Here is a 17,507-nt window from a genome sequence, read left to right on the forward strand (position 1 = left end):
TAGCAGATCCATATTTGGACACGCCGATGGAACCGTGGGATGAGACTTTCACATGATACTCCTTCAAGTACCCTCCCATTCCTCTTCCCTTTCCTCTTTTTGAATTTCTATTAGTGCAGATGGTTCAATGAGATCTCCCTTTCTTTCGGACCTCCTGTTCACCATGTGTATGTGCACATTTACGAAGAGTCAGTTGGGAGAAAATAAAAATATATCAGTTGTGCAGACCATTATTTTATATGTGTTTACCAGTTCCACATGTATGGCCTCTGTTGTGGATTCTCAACTTAAAAAAACAAACAAACAAAAAAATAGTTGAACGGACTACACCACACGTGGCCCAGAACCAACCCCGAAGTGGCCCAGTCTATGGTCCAGCTCGCCTGAATTGAATTGCATTCAAAAGATGCAGAGGGCATCTCGGTTCTCAAGATTTCAGAAATTCCTACAGTTTTTCACACAGCGAATGCAACACTCATCATAGCCTAGCAACAGTCTACCTACATTACAGCGCGCTGTTTTGAAGCGTGGCTAGCAATGCTAACAGGAGTAGCGCCGATATAACTGGGAGGGACACGTCCCTTTCAACTTTGAAATGTAAAATTGACGATGAAAACCATTGATTTAACCCTCAAAAATTCGCAGGGTTGAAATTCTATCTACACATGTTTGAAAGTGAAATGCTGTAGTAGATGTAGGCCACGGAGAGAACTGATACTGCACAATTGTGCTTATTTGTCCGTTTTCTTGACGGCATGTTTCCGAGAGGATCTGCTTGGCTGCCATTAGAAGGACACACAACTGGCAAGTGGTCTTTGAGAACATATCAACATTCCTCTGTTTGGTTATGGAGTGTGTACGTGCATGCTTGTGACAGATGGGATTCCATCCATAGCAGGTAAAGTAAGTGGACTGGCAGCACGTTGCTCTGCTGTTGCACCCCTGATCACGTCCTTACACTGTTAGCGTGCATCAAACGAAGTTGTGTGCGAAAATTAACGGGAGCTTAAACACACTTAAATGCACTTTGTAACGTTAGAAGGTCAGATATGACCAGAACCAAATGTTATTTGTGTTTTTATGCACTTTGAGGTATGACTGGGTAAGATGTGACTAGACTAGAGCTGTAAAAATTGATTAATCGACAAGTAATCGATTATCAAATTAATCAACAACTATTTTAGCAATCGAGTAATTGTTTAGAGCCATTTTTTTTTTTTTAAATGGTCCAAAACCTCTGATTTCAGCATATCAACAATAGATGTTCACAAATTTCTGTAATTCTTTATGAAAGAAGACAGATTGTCTTCTGTTTAAATTTTAATGAGACATTTAAATCAAATAAAACATTTGCAAACAACTGTTTTTACTTTGGAAAACAATGACCGAACCGACAACATCAATCCCCCTCTTTCTTTTTTTAAATCACTATATGAATACGAAGTACGAAATAAACAACAATCACAGGTTAATAAACCGTAATCCGTGTGTGTGTGTGTGGGGGGGGGGGGGGGTGCGCTTTTCTAATCCACTTCAATGCAAAATTAAAATGAATCCGACTAGCTGATTAATCAATTGAATAATCGATAGATTAATCGATTTAAAAAATATATATTCGATAGTGACAGCACCAGGTATGACCAATATTATTGACAAAATTCAAATTGTATTTATTTTTGTATTAAATGTATTTTATTTTTATTTAAGTGAAAAAAAAACACCTCTTATTAAAATAGTTGTCGATTTATTTGATAATCGATTACTTGTCTATTATTCAATAAATTTTGACAGCTCTAAATTCACTTATGGATTACGTGTACATGCCTGCGCAGACGATACACAGATTCCATTTTTCAAAGCACATCTGTTGTAAATCTAAACAATAGCAAAAGCTTTGGCCATCATAAGAAATGTATATAAACCATTAAGTAAGTAAATAAATTAATTACAGATGTCCACCAGCAGAGTAATGCCAATAAGAATTTTGTAGTAGGGTAAAATTTACACTTGGAAGAGAGTAAATTAAAGAATTGGGGGGGGAAAATAAAAAAAATAAAAGTCACTCAAGGGTTAAGGAATGAACTCATGACCGTCAGGGAGCCTGAGCTATGCCCCTCCTACTGTTTGCTTTTTGTTTAAGAAGTGTCATACGCTATCCCTTAAATATTGTTGTTAAAAAGTTGCAATGGCACCCCAAGTACTGATGTTGTTTGGCATTTGTCAAGGTACTTTCAGTAACTTGTACAGAGTATTGCAAACAATCCCTAGAACCAGAATTCTACAAAACTCATCACAGTCTCACTTGTTAGACCATTAAGTAAGTCAATAAAATAGGTACACCAGCGGAGTAATGCCAATAATAATTTTAGAGTAGGCCAATATTTACACTTGGAAGACAGTAAAATAAAGAATTGGGGGAAAAAAAATAATAAAAGTCACTCAAGGGTTGAGGAATGAACTCATGACCTACAGTTTGGGAAACTGCTACACTACCACCTGAGCTATGCCCCTCCTACTGTTTACTTTTTGTTTGAGTGTCATAGGCTATCCCTTAAATATTGGTGTTAAAAAGTTGGCACCCCAACACAAGTACTGATGTTGGTTGGCCTTTGTCAAGGTACCTTCAGTAACTTGTACAGAGTATTGCAACACAATGCCTAGAACAAGAATTTGTCACAGTCTCACTTATTGATATTCATAACATACATCAAAATGTCAAAAGAATAGCAACAGTAGGACGTAGTGCAGTGTCTTCAGAGATGTGCTGACACGTACCATCTACGTCAGGCTCATAAACACACACGTACACACAGCTGTTCAATGCACGTTAGTGATGCACTTCACACTAAGTGCCTCTCGTGTTCTGCGATAGAAGGACAGTGCTTGAGCGGGAAATGACCAACCTGGCCTCAACTATAAAAGGAACCCTGAGGTATTTCTGCACTTTGCAGGAAACGTCTAGTAATCCGACAAATATGCATGAGAAATCTCTGAAAATATGACAACTGCTTGTGAACTTTTAATGCACTGTCTCGGATGAGACATAAAGCGTCCTCTTAAAACACAAGGATGAAAACAACTCCCTGAGCTCCCCTAAGATAGACTGTGGGAACTCCATGGGAAAAGGTCATGACCAGAAGATGTGCGACTTGTTCTCCCTTCTTCCTCTCTCGTCTTCTTTCTAATGACTCAGTAGTCTGTCTTTCTACAGACCGCAGCAATTTACTAGCACACCTCTTTGTCTAATACGCTTCAGAATCTGTTCACTGCCATCTTTTGGTCGACCAATTTTAAGGACCACTAAAGTAGGTGATCGGGTCACTAAGAAACAAGTGTTTCCTTTTTACACCAACATCACATACCATTTAAGCTGTTATTTCAAAAGGTAAATCACTTCTAAACTGATTTAAGCACTTTGTGAAGTACAATTCACTTTTGTCAAGTCAAGTCAAGTTTGTCTATGTTTCAAGGCAGTCGGCAGTGATTGAAATTAGAAGCGCAATAAATCAAAATCTCTGCCAAAGCTATCCGTGACAGAAGTGCTGTTGAGCCATTGCAAGGCAGCTTGAGATGCATTTAGACAAACCCTACCGACTGTAGGACCTCATAAAACTCACTCAAAACATTAAATTGCCCGTCAATGTGGGGGTGAGTATAAAGTTGATTTGTGCCATCATACTCATCTATAACCGATAAAACGCACCATAGCTCACAAATGTGAAGTATTGTTAACTGCTGTCACAGTTAACCGATATGCATTTTTTTAGGCCGATGCCGATACCGATTATTGGCAGAGAAAAATACCAATTACCAATTAATCTGTCGATTACTTAAAAATATATATAATGCACAAAATTAACCCCTTCCCCAATTCCTTTTTCAGTGGGTCCACTTCTGCACAAACTTTAGCTATTAAGATTCTCTGCTTTGAATGACAAGTCCATTTAAAAAATAAAATAATAATGAAGTAGACAAGGTTATTGTATAGATTTCTGTCAATAAGAAAACAATTCTTACGTGTTTACAACTACTATAAAGCATTGACATTTTCTTTTATATATTTTATCTTGTGTTATTTTGACAAGTCTTGGGACTTACTGGGCTAACCTGAGATCTCGGGGATTGTATTTCGTGCCATGCCATGTGGAAATGTGTGTTATGACCAAAAAAAAAAAAAATGTTGATGTTTGCATCCTTGAATTTTCAGAAAGCAAAGTCTTTGAATCTTTGAAATATCAACTTTATTATATAATATAGCTTGAAAGGACATTGACAAAATAAAAACAATAAGAAAGTGAAAGAAGAATAGAATAAACTAAGATAAATAGCAACTGAAAAACCAGCAGAACAACTGGAGAAAATACTGACTGTTCCGGTGCGTTTTACCCTTTTGGGGGCAGTGTGGTGCCATGCATCCATTGGGCTACAAACTTAAAATGAGGACAGAAGAAAGTTGCAATTGAATTCTATTAAAATAACTAGTTTTTCACACATTGGGAAGAATTTGTGCCTTTGTGTAGTGTTATCTCATCTGTGGATATGTTTTCCCACAAGATTTGCGTGTGGATATTCGTTATTTGAAGGAAAAACACTCCCGAAGTCCATGCTAACTTCCTGTTAGCATTTGCTAACTTCCTGTTAGCGCTACGCTAGCAATCAGTGAATGTAATTCTTAATGTTGTGTATTTAGTTTTACAGTTAACTGCAACTGCGGTGTCATTAAACAGCTTAAAGGACGCTTAAGGATAACAGAATGTAGCGTCGCTGGAGCTTGAAGGCGCTCCCAGTATGCTTTGTGGCACTGGGAATTGAAAGGGTGTTTGAAATGCATGTTCTGTGTTAATTATTCTGTTAGTTAGTGGTTCCATTGTTGTATTGGTTATTGGTGGTGCTTTCTTGTTTGTTACTAAGTGGTGATTTAATTTTGCGGCGACACCATGATTGTATATGATGAGGAAGAATGACCTGCCTGCATTCTGCGATTTGAAAGTGGGAAAGTGAGATTATCGGCTTACAATAATAAAAGTGTTAACTGTTCCTCAGTGTCTTGTGAGTGTCACAAGAATAACCAGAACAACAACAACAACAACATACGCTACATGCACACTTGTTAGTTGCTACTGCTAGCAAGCAAAATTGTGCATTCAGGGCACTTTCACAGCTAGTTGCTACTACTGACTGATGCTACGCAAGCAAAACGGTGCATTCAGGGTACTTTCACAGCGTTGGAAACGTCGGTCTTCTTCGATAACAGTGGTTTAAGGGGAAAATAATCAGCCATTTGGCCAAATGGCTGATTGTTATTGGCCAATATTTGAAGGCCAATAATCGGCCGATTAATCGGTCGGGCCCTACTGTTTACATCTGTGATCACATCCAAGAGGCGCAACAACTTGTCTGGATTCAGTGAAAGGTCACATGGAGATTTAAACCAAAAGAAATGTATAAATAGTGGGTTGTACAACTTCATTTGACTGTAGTTGTGCATGCCTATTTTAGAGCACAAACTCATCAATCCTGTGTTTTACCAGTTTTGGTGGTATTGAAAGCAGAAAAAAAAAAAAAAGAGTGATGTTAATACATAAAACAAAAAAATATATTACCTTAAAAGGACCTCTGCTGTAGAAACCAGTGGAATTAATAAGCAAACCTCTAGTGAATCTCCATATATATTATTTAGAATGAACATTTAAGATGTCACCATTGAAGTATAACGTAGTTTGTGCATTCAGTCTGCAGCATATACCAGCCATTCCTAATAAATAAATGGCGTCCATGCTGACTCAGTGACGCTATGTGATAGCCAGGCTAAGACTTTAAGTAAAGGAATGCATATAACAGTCTTATATAATCACTTTTTTTTTTTTTTTTTTTTTAATATAACGATATTCCATAACAGTTACAAGGGGAAAAACATAGACGAGAGGTACATTTCTTAATATTAAAACTCATTGTTTCACAGTATTACAATTCCAATGTGTGTGTATGACATAATCAGGCTGGGACAGGGATGGGCATGCTTATCAGCACTCAACACACACAAACACACACACACACACTTTTAACACATTCCTGAGCAGGAGGAATGATGAACCAAGCTAAATGTGTAGAGCAGATATATGAAAACTCTACATTATGCAAATGCAGAGGAGAGAAAATGAGAGCTCCATTAAAACGTCACAGAAAGCGCAAATAAGTCCGGTCCCCAACCACGTGGACCAGTACCCGGCCACAGACCATTTGGTACAAAGCTGCACATGGAGAGTGAGCAAAGAAATATTTTATGTATCATCAGAGTCTAAAAGAAGTTTTATTCGAAAATCAAGCGCATCCGTCTGTGCCTCGTTCAAAACGTCCATCTTAGTTATGCGATACTGGGGGGGGAAGCCAACAAACTCGCAAAAATTTACTTCTCGAAAAAGCGGAATAGGCTGAACAATTATACATAAAACTTGAAGGAAAAGAAAGCTTTCAGAGACAATATTGGCATTCCTACTTAAGGTATATTGCTAGTTCACACATGTGCATTAAACATGCTCTGCAAAGCCATCAGAACTGCTTCTGCACATGGAGCACAAGCACCCAAAATTTGGAGCCTTTGGAGTTTTTGAAAGCAACAAAGATTACCCCAAGAATACCTCCAGCCGGTCATATACTTTAGCTAGTTTCAACACTCCGTGTATGAAAAAATGCTTTTTCACTACACTGTGTAACTACCGTAATAATATCAGCAATGGCTCCATTTTTTTATATAGCTAACAGTTAGCCAGAATGCTACTGCCTGTCTACTTGTGAAACATGAAGCGGCTTTTTTTTTTTTTTTTTTCTCCTGTAAAACGGTGTTTATAACCATGCTCCTCGAACTGAATAATTCATAAAATGCTATAATTTCAATTTAGGTTATGAGGAAAAACTGTACAGGAACAACTCCACTAAGAATCTGGTTCTTGAGGGTTTTTGTGTCATGGATGTGTTTCAAGTTAAAAACGGAGTCATAGTCATGGAAAAAATTATTAAACCACATTGTTTTCTTCAATTACTTGTTCATTTTAATGCCTGGTACCACTAAAGGTGTAACCCGCCTTACCCAAGACTAACAGAAACGAAAACATGCAATGCCAAGACGCAATGTTTTGGCAGTATACGGCTATAAATGCATAACTAAATTGATTTTGGTTATTATCAAGAAAATCCATAGAAAATCACTACATCAGCACTTAAAGTAAACTCTTACAAGCCATTTTTGTTGTCAAATTTCTGTGACTGTAGGGACTTGTAAAACATTGGATCCTAATAATACACTAGCCCAATTTTTAGCTAACATCTTTAAGAGATGATTTGGAAGCTAAGCAAAGCCGAGGGGAACTGGCCTGATTACAGTTAAGGCCCTATCCATCCATCAATCAATTCATTTTGTCACTTGCGCTCGCATATTTAGGTGACACGTTTGATTTAGCACAGATAAACCAGCCGGAGGGCATGGACTTCCGACTGTAACACATTGTACTGACGAATGGGCCTGTATAGGCAAAGAGACACAAAAGCACATGCAGGCATCATGTATCTGTTTACACAAGGAAATAGATGCAAAATGCAGTCTGTGTATACTTTAATAGTTGAAGATTCAGCAAACAGAAGTCCCTTGTGACGCACCTGTAAAAGCACCCACAATTGGACGCTACTGAAGATAATATCAAAAGTGGCCTGTGGCCTTCCACCTGTGTGTAATAATGCCTGGACGGACGTGTAGACACCCGACACCCATTTCTCTCACCCTTTTGTTGAAAGCAAGTGTTATTGTCCACAACGGATGTGGGGCTATTTTGGCAGGGGCGAATTTCTCCATCAAAGGCAATGTCTGGATACGTAGCTGTGATGTAGACAGTGCCGATGGAAAGCATGGACATTAGGGGTGTGCTCAAAAAATCGATACGGCAATATATCGTTGCGGGCCTCATCACAATACACGTATCGATACGCAGGCGTCAGAATCGATATTGCTCGTTAACTTTAAATCGGTAGTTCACATTTGCCTATGCGGCTTGCATTGTACCTAAAAAATAAAAACCAGCAGCGTCTTTGAAGTTAATTGCCTTCAATTAATGCAAAAATAGCTCACCGGTGATTGGACACTTTGTCTTGCTAAGAAAAATGAAAGCAGAGGAAGAATGTCAACATTTATTTATTGATAAACTTAACATGGCACGTGTCTCAGTGTATTTTCCTATATTTTGTTTAAAAAAAATAAAATTCAATAAAATGTTTCTTATTTGGGATACATATGTATCGCGATACGTATCGTATCGTGGCCCCTGTATCGTGATACGTATCGCGAGGTTGGCGGCAATACCCAGCCCTAATGGACATTAGTTTAGTTTAGTTTAGTTCATGCAGCTCAAAAGGTGCGCGTCCTATCTCCCTATTCATATCTATGGCTGCTGTTAAATGGAGCGCGCGCTCTTGTCTCATCATGATATGTCGACACACCTCTCAAACATGCTATTTTTGGAATAGTATACATTTGTTTTTTGTAAAGCCCATATCTATTGCATCGAACTGTAACAGAAGTGAAAAAAGAAAGCATGACAACGTGACATCTCATGAACGCAACCAGATGCGTGCCATTAACTCAAACTCATTTGAGTATAGTGGCCACATCTCCCCAGTTTGATCTGAAGGGAGCCACACCACTGTATTCATGTTTTTGCTAAGTCATAAATCATTCCAAAAATTGCCCACTTTTTTTGCACATACATTTGGAAAATATTCACTTTTATTATGACCATGAAATTATGTGTAATTTGAAAATTATTGGCAAAAATTAGTGCAAATACAATACGGGGCAGTGATACTGTACTTTTCTAAAACAACTTATGATATAGAAATCATATTAAATTGACTTAAATTTACACATCCATCTGAAAAGCTTGACACCTCAACTAATGCCATACAAATTTAAGTGAGAATTTTTCAGCAAGGAGCCCTTTTGAAATGAAGTAAAATTAAATAAATGTGGCAAAGGTGGCATTTATATTTTAGATTAAAGCAGGCTTACTTTGGTCTTTGCTCTCACACATCCATCAATATAATGCGTCAAATCTTGAGTAAGAATAAATTTGACAGTGTAATTTAATGGCTGTCAATTTACCCGCCGATGGAGAAAATTAGCAACAACAGTTACTCTTATTAAAAAATTTCAGATAATGTGATCTATCTTCACGGGCCGGATTCGACCCCATGGCAGGCTGGTTCTGGCCCGCGGAGAGCTAGTGAGATAGTTTGACCTCTCACAAATGGAAAGAAGTCAGACACTTTCCCTACGCAAACAGTATGCCTCTGTCTCTAAACGAAATTAGCTGGTGTTCAACACTTCTCCCGCAACAAAAGCTGCATGTCAGTATCGGTCTGTTGCTGTTATTCACTCTCGAAATACAGAGTGATCACACAGTTTAGAGTCAAGTGTGAATACTGACTGACTGATACACGGTCTTTGTTCACACAAGACCCAAGGATCAGACAGCTCACAGCTCTGGACTTCTCCGTTCTGCTGCCCAAACACTGTTTTACATAGATTATGGAGATAGTTCAATAATAAGATATATAAAAGTCAAAGCTACGACTATTCACTAACAACAGGGTATCATTGTAAAACTACCATAGTCAGAAATGGAAACAATCAATTTCTCCCAGAGGAGACTAGACAAAAAAAGACCTACAGCATGCCCTAAGGTACAGCAAGCCTCTTAGAACATATTTTTGTCCAAGTAACTGGGGTCTTGCATGGGCCAACAAGCTGACAACTTAAGAAGCTCAGAAAGGAATTAAACTTCATAAAGCGCTAACAAGCAGACAACAAACCAAAACTTATGTAACTTTCTTTCCAAAGTTCATTTCTATCCAGTATTATTCATCTGTTGACAAGCCTCGTGCCTTATACCACTCTTTTTTCATCTTCAAAGTATTATGGTAAGATGTCATTGCAGAAGAAACAATAGCCTGTAATCCTTGATTAAATTACAACAATCAAATACAATTAAAGGAACAGTAACACGAAAAATCGACTTTTTAGAACTTTTAGCCATGTTATAATGCTAATTCCTCACCAAAAACCTCACCGAAGAGGTGTTTTCCTCCATTCTCCCCTCTATGAGAAATTCTAGGTCATTCTGCTCTCCAAGCACCAGCCCCTTCCAACCTGAGAAAACGAGCGGTGCTCACTTAATGACATCATTAGGTGCGGACCCACCCCTGCAACGCCTATGCCAACTAAACACACGCCCACATTCTCTGAGCCCTCCATGTTCGCAGGACAGTGATAAAAGTAGCCTTTATCAGTAAACAGTAAAGCAGTCAATTATCCTTCCATTTGTAATGCCAAAGTGCAATGACAATTGGCTGTCTTAAAATCACAAAAGTGTTCTGGCTGTTACGTATGTAAACTACAAGTAAAACTTTTGTGCCATTTAACCTAACTGAATGAATGGAGTGGTGGTTAGCGTGCTCGCCCTGTAAGCAGCAGGTCCCCACTAAGGTTTTTTTTTCCCCCCTTTTAGGTAATATTTAATCATTATATGCCTATAGTTAACTGTGGAAGGGCTTAAAATACCAAGCTATAATAACTTTAAGGCAAAGGTTACACACAGAAAAAAATTTGACTTTCGAAACTATTTTTTTTTTTAAAAAAGGCAGTGTTGCCAAAAGTATCTAGCGTATCTGTATTTGCCAAATATAAACATCACCAGTCTTTATATTTACAAATCAATATTGTAAATGTAAATGCATTTGTCATTCAAATATAGTCCTGTCCTCACTGTACAAAAACATCTTGACTGTTTTATCCCCTAAACACATTCCACCAGCGTAATGCAAAATGTGCTTGTTATGGGTGCTCTAATCTCTTGAGCTCATCACCATGATCTCTTGCTGTTCTGGTGGACTGTTTCAACAAGACAAACTAGTCAGATAACATACTTCAATGCTGTTGAGGCATGCAGTGACCCGACTCAACCCTTGGTGACCAAGGGCTAAGGTTCACATTACTCAGACAATTGGACTTTAAACCCACATCCTTTGAAAGCACATCCTCAATAAGAGGTAAACATTTACTCACCCTTCAGCTTCTCCGCCACACTATCTCCGGCTCGCTCCACCACTCGACCGTCGTCCCGCTGGTAACGGTCATCCAGGAACTGAGCGGTGGCTTCAGACAGATGGACCTTGCCTGCCACACCAAGCTGCTCCATCAAGTTGGCCAGATTGACGTCATTTGACCATACGTCAAACTTGAAGCGCTTCATTCCTAGAATCCCGCACAGAACAGTGCCGGTGTGGACACCGACACGCATGCTGACAGTCTCACATGTCTCCTGGCAAAATTGTTCGATGGCCTGGATCATACCTAGACCCATCTCCACACAACAGTAGGCATGGTCAGGTCTAGGTTCAGGGCAACCTGCGACGCAGTAATAACAATCACCTAGCGTGCTGATCTTCTCGCAACAGGTTAGTTCACAGAGACGGTCGAAACGTCCAAAGAGATCATTCAGAAGACCAACCAAGGCTGGTGCAGACTTATTGGCAGACATTTTAGTGAAGCCCACAATGTCCGCAAAAAGGATGCTAACAGGTTCCATCCGTTTCATGTTGAAAGGTCGGAATATTATCTGTCCCCGTGGGATGGAGGTCTTCTTGCGCTTGTGGTTGTTATGTGGGTAGTTCTTGGAGCTTGTGGAATTTTGTGATGGTGAAGCTCCACCAACGCCTCCTCCGGTGCCCACTGAGACAGCTGAGGCAGAGCAGGTACCTGAGGAATAACGCTTGCCACAGTTCTCACTCCCGCCGCCCTCGTCGTCGCCCTGCTTCATCAGCTCGTCTGCGACACGTCGCGGCATGACCGAGTGGATCATACGCTCCTTCAAGGCCTTCTCCACCCCGAGGTCCTTGCCGTGCATGATGGCCTGGCCCACTTTGAGAAAGGTACTGCGAGAGCGCACCTCTGACATAATGAACAAGTGGATACCGATGACGTGGACGCACAAGTGAAGCAGCGCTTTGGCTGGACCTAGCCAGTGGAGAGTGCCCGTTTCCCAATCGGAGCTGAAAGTCTCCAAACGTGTCCCCCATTCAGTAGAATCGTAGCTTCTGTGAAGCAACGGCAGCCACCCTAATGCCTCAAATAAAATGGAGTATAAGAGACCCAGCATCACTGAGGCATACAGGCGAACATGGAGAACACTGTATAACAATAAGAGGACCTCTATACACAAAGAAAAGGTCGCCACTGGGGAGATACAAGGCTTTAAGTCTGGAAAATGGTATGTAGCATTTGCTTGGTGAGCCCACTCCAGCTCGGTGTAGCTCGCAGTCTGTATCTGTGGGGCCAAAGTGATGGCGAAGGTGACTGCAATCAGGAGCAACGACGTTTGGTTGTACAGTTGCGTGTAGTAATGAGTTAAGGTGAACAAGAAGAGGAGTGCTAAGAGAACTAAAAAGGATGCTGTGGGGGCTAGGAAGGTCACCGGGTTGCAGCGGTCACTATTGGCGCTAAAGTAAATAGCCCAGAGCACGGCTGCCACCGCCAGGTAGAACAGGACATATCGAAAACGCCGCTGAGTCTGAGGAAAGCACCTCTCTTGGCATGCCTCCTCCAAGATGGGGGAGTCAAATTTGGGGTCCCAGCATTGGGCAGCGGAGCGCTCAAACAGCGGTGGTGCCTTCCGAAGCGTCCTTCTTGTGGAGGTCGTTGCCAGCCTGGAGTCTGCTGAGCTGCAGCTGGAGGAAATGCTGTATTTGTGGATGTTAGGGTTCATTTTACTTCGATCCTCACGGCCTCGCACTCCTCCCCCGACACTGGTGGCAGGCCTAACCGGCTCATGCTGTTGTTGCATGTGTGGCGCCAGCGTACTGTTGGTAATCCGTACGGTCACATCACCGTCCCTGTTGGAGTTGCAGCTCACTTCTGTGGCGTGCATGAGAAGCTGCCGGTGTTGTTGCAGCGTGGCCATGTTGATGTGGGAAAGGAGGGGTGTGGGAGTGGAGTTAAATATTAATAGCTTTGGATGGTGCTCAGGCAATTAGATGTGTTGCGGGGGCGCTGCGCGTTCACATGTGGCACTGCGGGGAGGGAAGGAAAAGGGGGCACAAAGGTGTTGTCGCTGAAATAATCACACTTATAATGCCGTGCATGAGGCGCAGACATCTTTGCTCCTCACACAGAAGTTAAAATACTTACTCTCACCAGATACACTGTTCCAGCGTATTGAGCTGCTCATGATGAGACCCTGGATTTACGTCACTACTCACATTATAAGCATCACTCTGCAAAAAGCATTTGGATTTCAAGATGAGTTTCCTCAGCAAAAACAAGTCACTTAGTCAATCCGTATCCAACATTGATCATCCATGGCTGCGTTGCAAAAGCACATCCAGATGTGGGCTGTCAACAGTTGATGATGTGTACAAAACTTAAACAGTCCCTGGTAGCTCTGTAACGAATGGCACCTTCACTCTGTCCATCAGCCTCTTAAAAATTCCACCACTGCTGCAGCTTTACAAAAGTTACAAAAAATGTGACGTGTTGCAGAGATTTAAAAATATATTCAAGAACATTTCGTCCAACCTTCAAAATGTTAACAGGCAAAAATGGTTTATTCTGAATCAGGCAACTTTACCTTCTGCATTCCTTCTCAAGCAGCATACTGAACAATTGGATTTCCGTGCATTCATTCCTTCCATCTTTAGTCTTATAAATCTTCCTGACAGCGAGATTTCCGAGCCCAATCCATGACTAGAATCCAGCTCGTATACGAGGCCTGGCAGACAGGCCTATTCCCACAGATCCAGCCCCGTCCTTTCCTGAACTCCCGCTCCGGATCTCCTCCGTGTATCACCACCCCCTCTACCTTCCAAAGAGGGTTGGGAGAGGTATGTGCTATTCCGAGAGCGTAATCCGAAAAGAGAAGCACAGAAAATACCAACCACTGGCCCAAATTAGCGTCGCTTTGCCTCAGCTGGGAGTGACTGCAACTTGTTGCGCGCAGTTGGCAAAACATACAAGATACGAGGAACAGCCTGGGTCGAGGCTGCTCTATAAATAGTGATGATCAAAGCTCTTTGCAATAGTAAGAACACAACGCGGGATTTAACATTTGAACACTTTTCTGCGTATATCCAGCGGCGTTAGATTCCAGAGAGGTGTGGTTGGGGCAAAAAATCTACTACTTTAAATTCAAGTCGTGCAAAACGTCAGCCTCAGAGCGCGTCTGTGAAAGAAAAAAAAAAGTTTTTTCCCCAGGCCGTATTTCCTGCGTTTAGAGAGGAGACCCAGTGAGGACTGTGGTTATTTGGAGCTCGATTTCCTCCCTTCACATCCCCCTGGGCGAAGAAGAAGTGAAAAATCCCCAGAGCAAACAAGAGGAAACCCTCGCGCGTATCCGTGTTAAAACGATCCAAAGGCAGCCAACAAGCGAGAGCAGACCTCTTATCGGAACCAACTCCTCAGGGTCTGGATGGTACTAGTTGGTGTGTCGTGTGTGTGACACACACACAAGAGTGCACGCTCAAGCGTGCGTGTTTGTGTGTGTCCTCTCAGTCCACCGCTTGTCGCCTCCCTTTTTTTTTCTTTTTCTTTTTTTTTTTTTTACAACCCTCTCGCTGCTGGTGCTCAACGCGGCTTCGCGGACTGAGGGCAAAATCCTCTCGTGGCTGCTTTGCGTGTTATCCGGGCGAACTGAACATCCACACGCCTGGAGCTGCCCACCATCTTCGCTGTGACGGGTTCGGAAATCCTCCCCCAGCTGTTGTGGCGGTGTGGGATGGTGGGACCAGCCTGTCAAGCTGGATGCCATGACTAAACAATACCACTTCCGGTAAAAACAAGGCACCTAAAATGCTTGTAATCACTGAAAATTCCATCACTGTTAAGTGATACAGTACTGCTACAACTGTAGTACAACTGCTTACATTTGAGTGTTCGCTGTTACAGAGAACCTGATTACATCCTTCAGTTGTGACGATAATGCATTTTATTTTAATCAACTATTGCAACTTGTCTTTATTCTAAAAATGCTTTATAAAGGTGCTTTTGTCACAATCTTTAACCTACTCCTTACAAATTTAAATGATGTCACCCACAAACCTTTACATTTAAAATATATCAAAATATCCAGTTTATGGCTGGGGGGCCATTTGTGGCCCACAATCCACTTTTAGAGGCCCGCAGTATATACTAAAATGACATCTGCTAAATACTGTACATTTGTTTTGTGTATTGTAGCGGTTTTCTAAATATGCAAAGATGCAAATGAAATGTTTAAAAAAAAAATAGTAACATTTCTTTTCACAACACTGGTGAATAAAGACAATTTTTACCACCAAAATTGTTTGCTCCACTTTCTGCTCTGTACAAAGGTCCAAACTGTGAACAAATCACATGATTGATTCCCAAGTATAAATGCTTTAAAAATGATACAGCTTCTGACAGATTACTCCTGTTATGGTTCTAAATTACTAGTTCAACCAAATAGTTACTGTTTTGATTCTGAATGCAGAGATGGGATTACGCTAATTTTCAGTACAGAGCAGATATTATTTTTTTTAGCTACACCTAGACCACCCAAAAAACGTGTAAAATCCTAAACTCTTGGCCTTATAGAAAGCTATTCAAAAACACTGTAATACATACGTGGATTTGTTTGATTGACTGATTTTGGTGAGCTTGATTAATTAAAGTGGCGACGCCGACATGTTGGATGACTTGGTAGCACGTCCGCCTCCCAATGCAGAGGACGTGAGATCGAGTCCAGTCTTCAGCCTTCCTGGATGGGGTTTGCATGTTCTCCCCGTGCCTGCATGGGTTTTCTCCGGGTACTCCGGTCTCCTCCCACATTCCAAAGATATGCATGGCAGGTTACTGGTAATGGAACACTCTAAATTGTTCCTATGTGTGATTGTGTGTGTGAAAGGTTGTTCCTCTGTGTGTGCCCTGGATTGGCAGTTGAGGGTGTACCCCGCCTACTGCCTGAAGACAGCTGGGATAGGCTCCAGCACCCCTGTGACCCTTGTGAGGAATAAGTGGTTCAGAAAATGGATGGATGGATAAATTAGTGATAATATTTAGCTAGCATTATGGTCCGCGATTTCCTTTTGACAAAATTTTGGTGGCATGAATGACTGGCAGATTTTTGCTGATCACATCAGGGCTTGTTCCCTAACTTAAGTATAGACAGGGTTCACTGTAGCCTACTATTATTTTCCTATAATAATAATAATAATAATAATAATAATAATAATAATAATAATAATAATAATAATAATAATAATAATGATGATGATGATTTTTATATTAAGACATCCATGGCAGGAAGTGTTCACTACAATACTGAAAAGAAACTTGATGCTTTTATTTTGGAAATCAAGCTCCGAGTTTCCGTTTTGTTCCCATTGGCTTACACGTGTATTGACACAACTGGAGATGGGTGGGTTTCCACAATAGGTGTCCGTTCGGGTCACATGTACTGATCGTCTTAACGAGTTTAAAGAAGGAGCAACCACCAGTCCACTTTTTTTTCCTCTCTGACTTTGTTTTTCAGAATTAGCCAGAGGTGGTATGTGGTATGAGAGCATGTTCATACTGTAGAACCTACAGCATAATATACATTTCTCATGTTCATATATCGTTACTCGTTGCTCATTTATTACGTTTTACTATTTCTGAAACACAACATTTAAAAGTTTTTAGTTAATGCGTTTAAAAAAAACAAAAACAAAAAACAGTTGTTTTATTCGATTTAATTTCTTCTAGAAACTTTTCCAGGTACAAATCTGTACATTTCTATGTGTTTAAGAGAATAAGAATGTGACACGTTTATGGTCATCAACAGAAACATATTATTTATCTCCAAGACATTTCATTCAGTCTAGCAAGGCGTTTACTTCCAGGAGACGGTAAAATGATCAGATTGTGAACAGCAGGTTTGCACAGCTTGACAATAAACATGCTAATTCACTGATTCATTGCGGGTGTGTTTGTGTGTGTGAGCTTGTCCTTTACTGGTGATAACAATGAAATATGATTCCAATAAACCATAACCCTGTGTGCCTTGTTCAAGTGTGTTTACCAGTGACATGTGGGCGGCGTGTGCGCGCGTGTGTGTGCTTGTGTTTGAGAGCTTCCACAAGAGGCCTTTTCATAGAGCTGATAAAGCTACGCTGATAAAGTCTGTGTTAGCACTTTGGCCAAAAGGCTTGGCGAATACAGTTCACATTCACAGAAACATGCAAATGACACAAGACCACATATGTACATGTTGGTGTGTTTTTCTGGTTATTATATAACATAAACGAGTGAACAGAAAGTACTACATTTTAAAACTTTTTGGATAGAAATGCAAGATTGAATATTATTAAAGGTTTACTTGAAATATGAATGCAAACCATCCTCTGGCAATCATTGGAAGTTTTGCGGATGTGTCTCGATTGAACTTTACACTGTATGACTGTAAGATTAA

At 40.7% G+C, this 17,507-nt stretch overlaps 1 protein-coding gene across 4 annotated transcripts in view; it reads right to left on the bottom strand.

Annotated features, from left to right (window-relative positions):
• adcy9a (adenylate cyclase 9a) overlaps positions 1 to 14,779 on the bottom strand; it is a 37,181-nt gene extending 22,402 nt beyond the window's left edge. Inside the window, exons 1-2 of one of the 4 annotated variants that reach the window (XM_077524215.1) lie at positions 13,671 to 14,779; positions 11,111 to 13,317 (exon numbers count right to left, since the gene is read on the bottom strand). In XM_077524215.1, the coding sequence (XP_077380341.1) occupies positions 11,111 to 13,004 (1,894 nt within the window). In that variant the 5' untranslated portion in view covers positions 13,005 to 13,317; positions 13,671 to 14,779. Of the gene's footprint in view, positions 1 to 11,110 lie in introns of all 4 variants that reach the window. The other 3 variants (XM_077524214.1, XM_077524216.1, XM_077524213.1) reach the window with 3 other exon arrangements.
• Positions 14,780 to 17,507: the final 2,728 nt, after the last annotated feature.

This window comes from Festucalex cinctus, chromosome 6, assembly GCF_051991245.1.
Source record: "Festucalex cinctus isolate MCC-2025b chromosome 6, RoL_Fcin_1.0, whole genome shotgun sequence".
Classification (NCBI taxonomy): domain Eukaryota; kingdom Metazoa; phylum Chordata; class Actinopteri; order Syngnathiformes; family Syngnathidae; genus Festucalex; species Festucalex cinctus.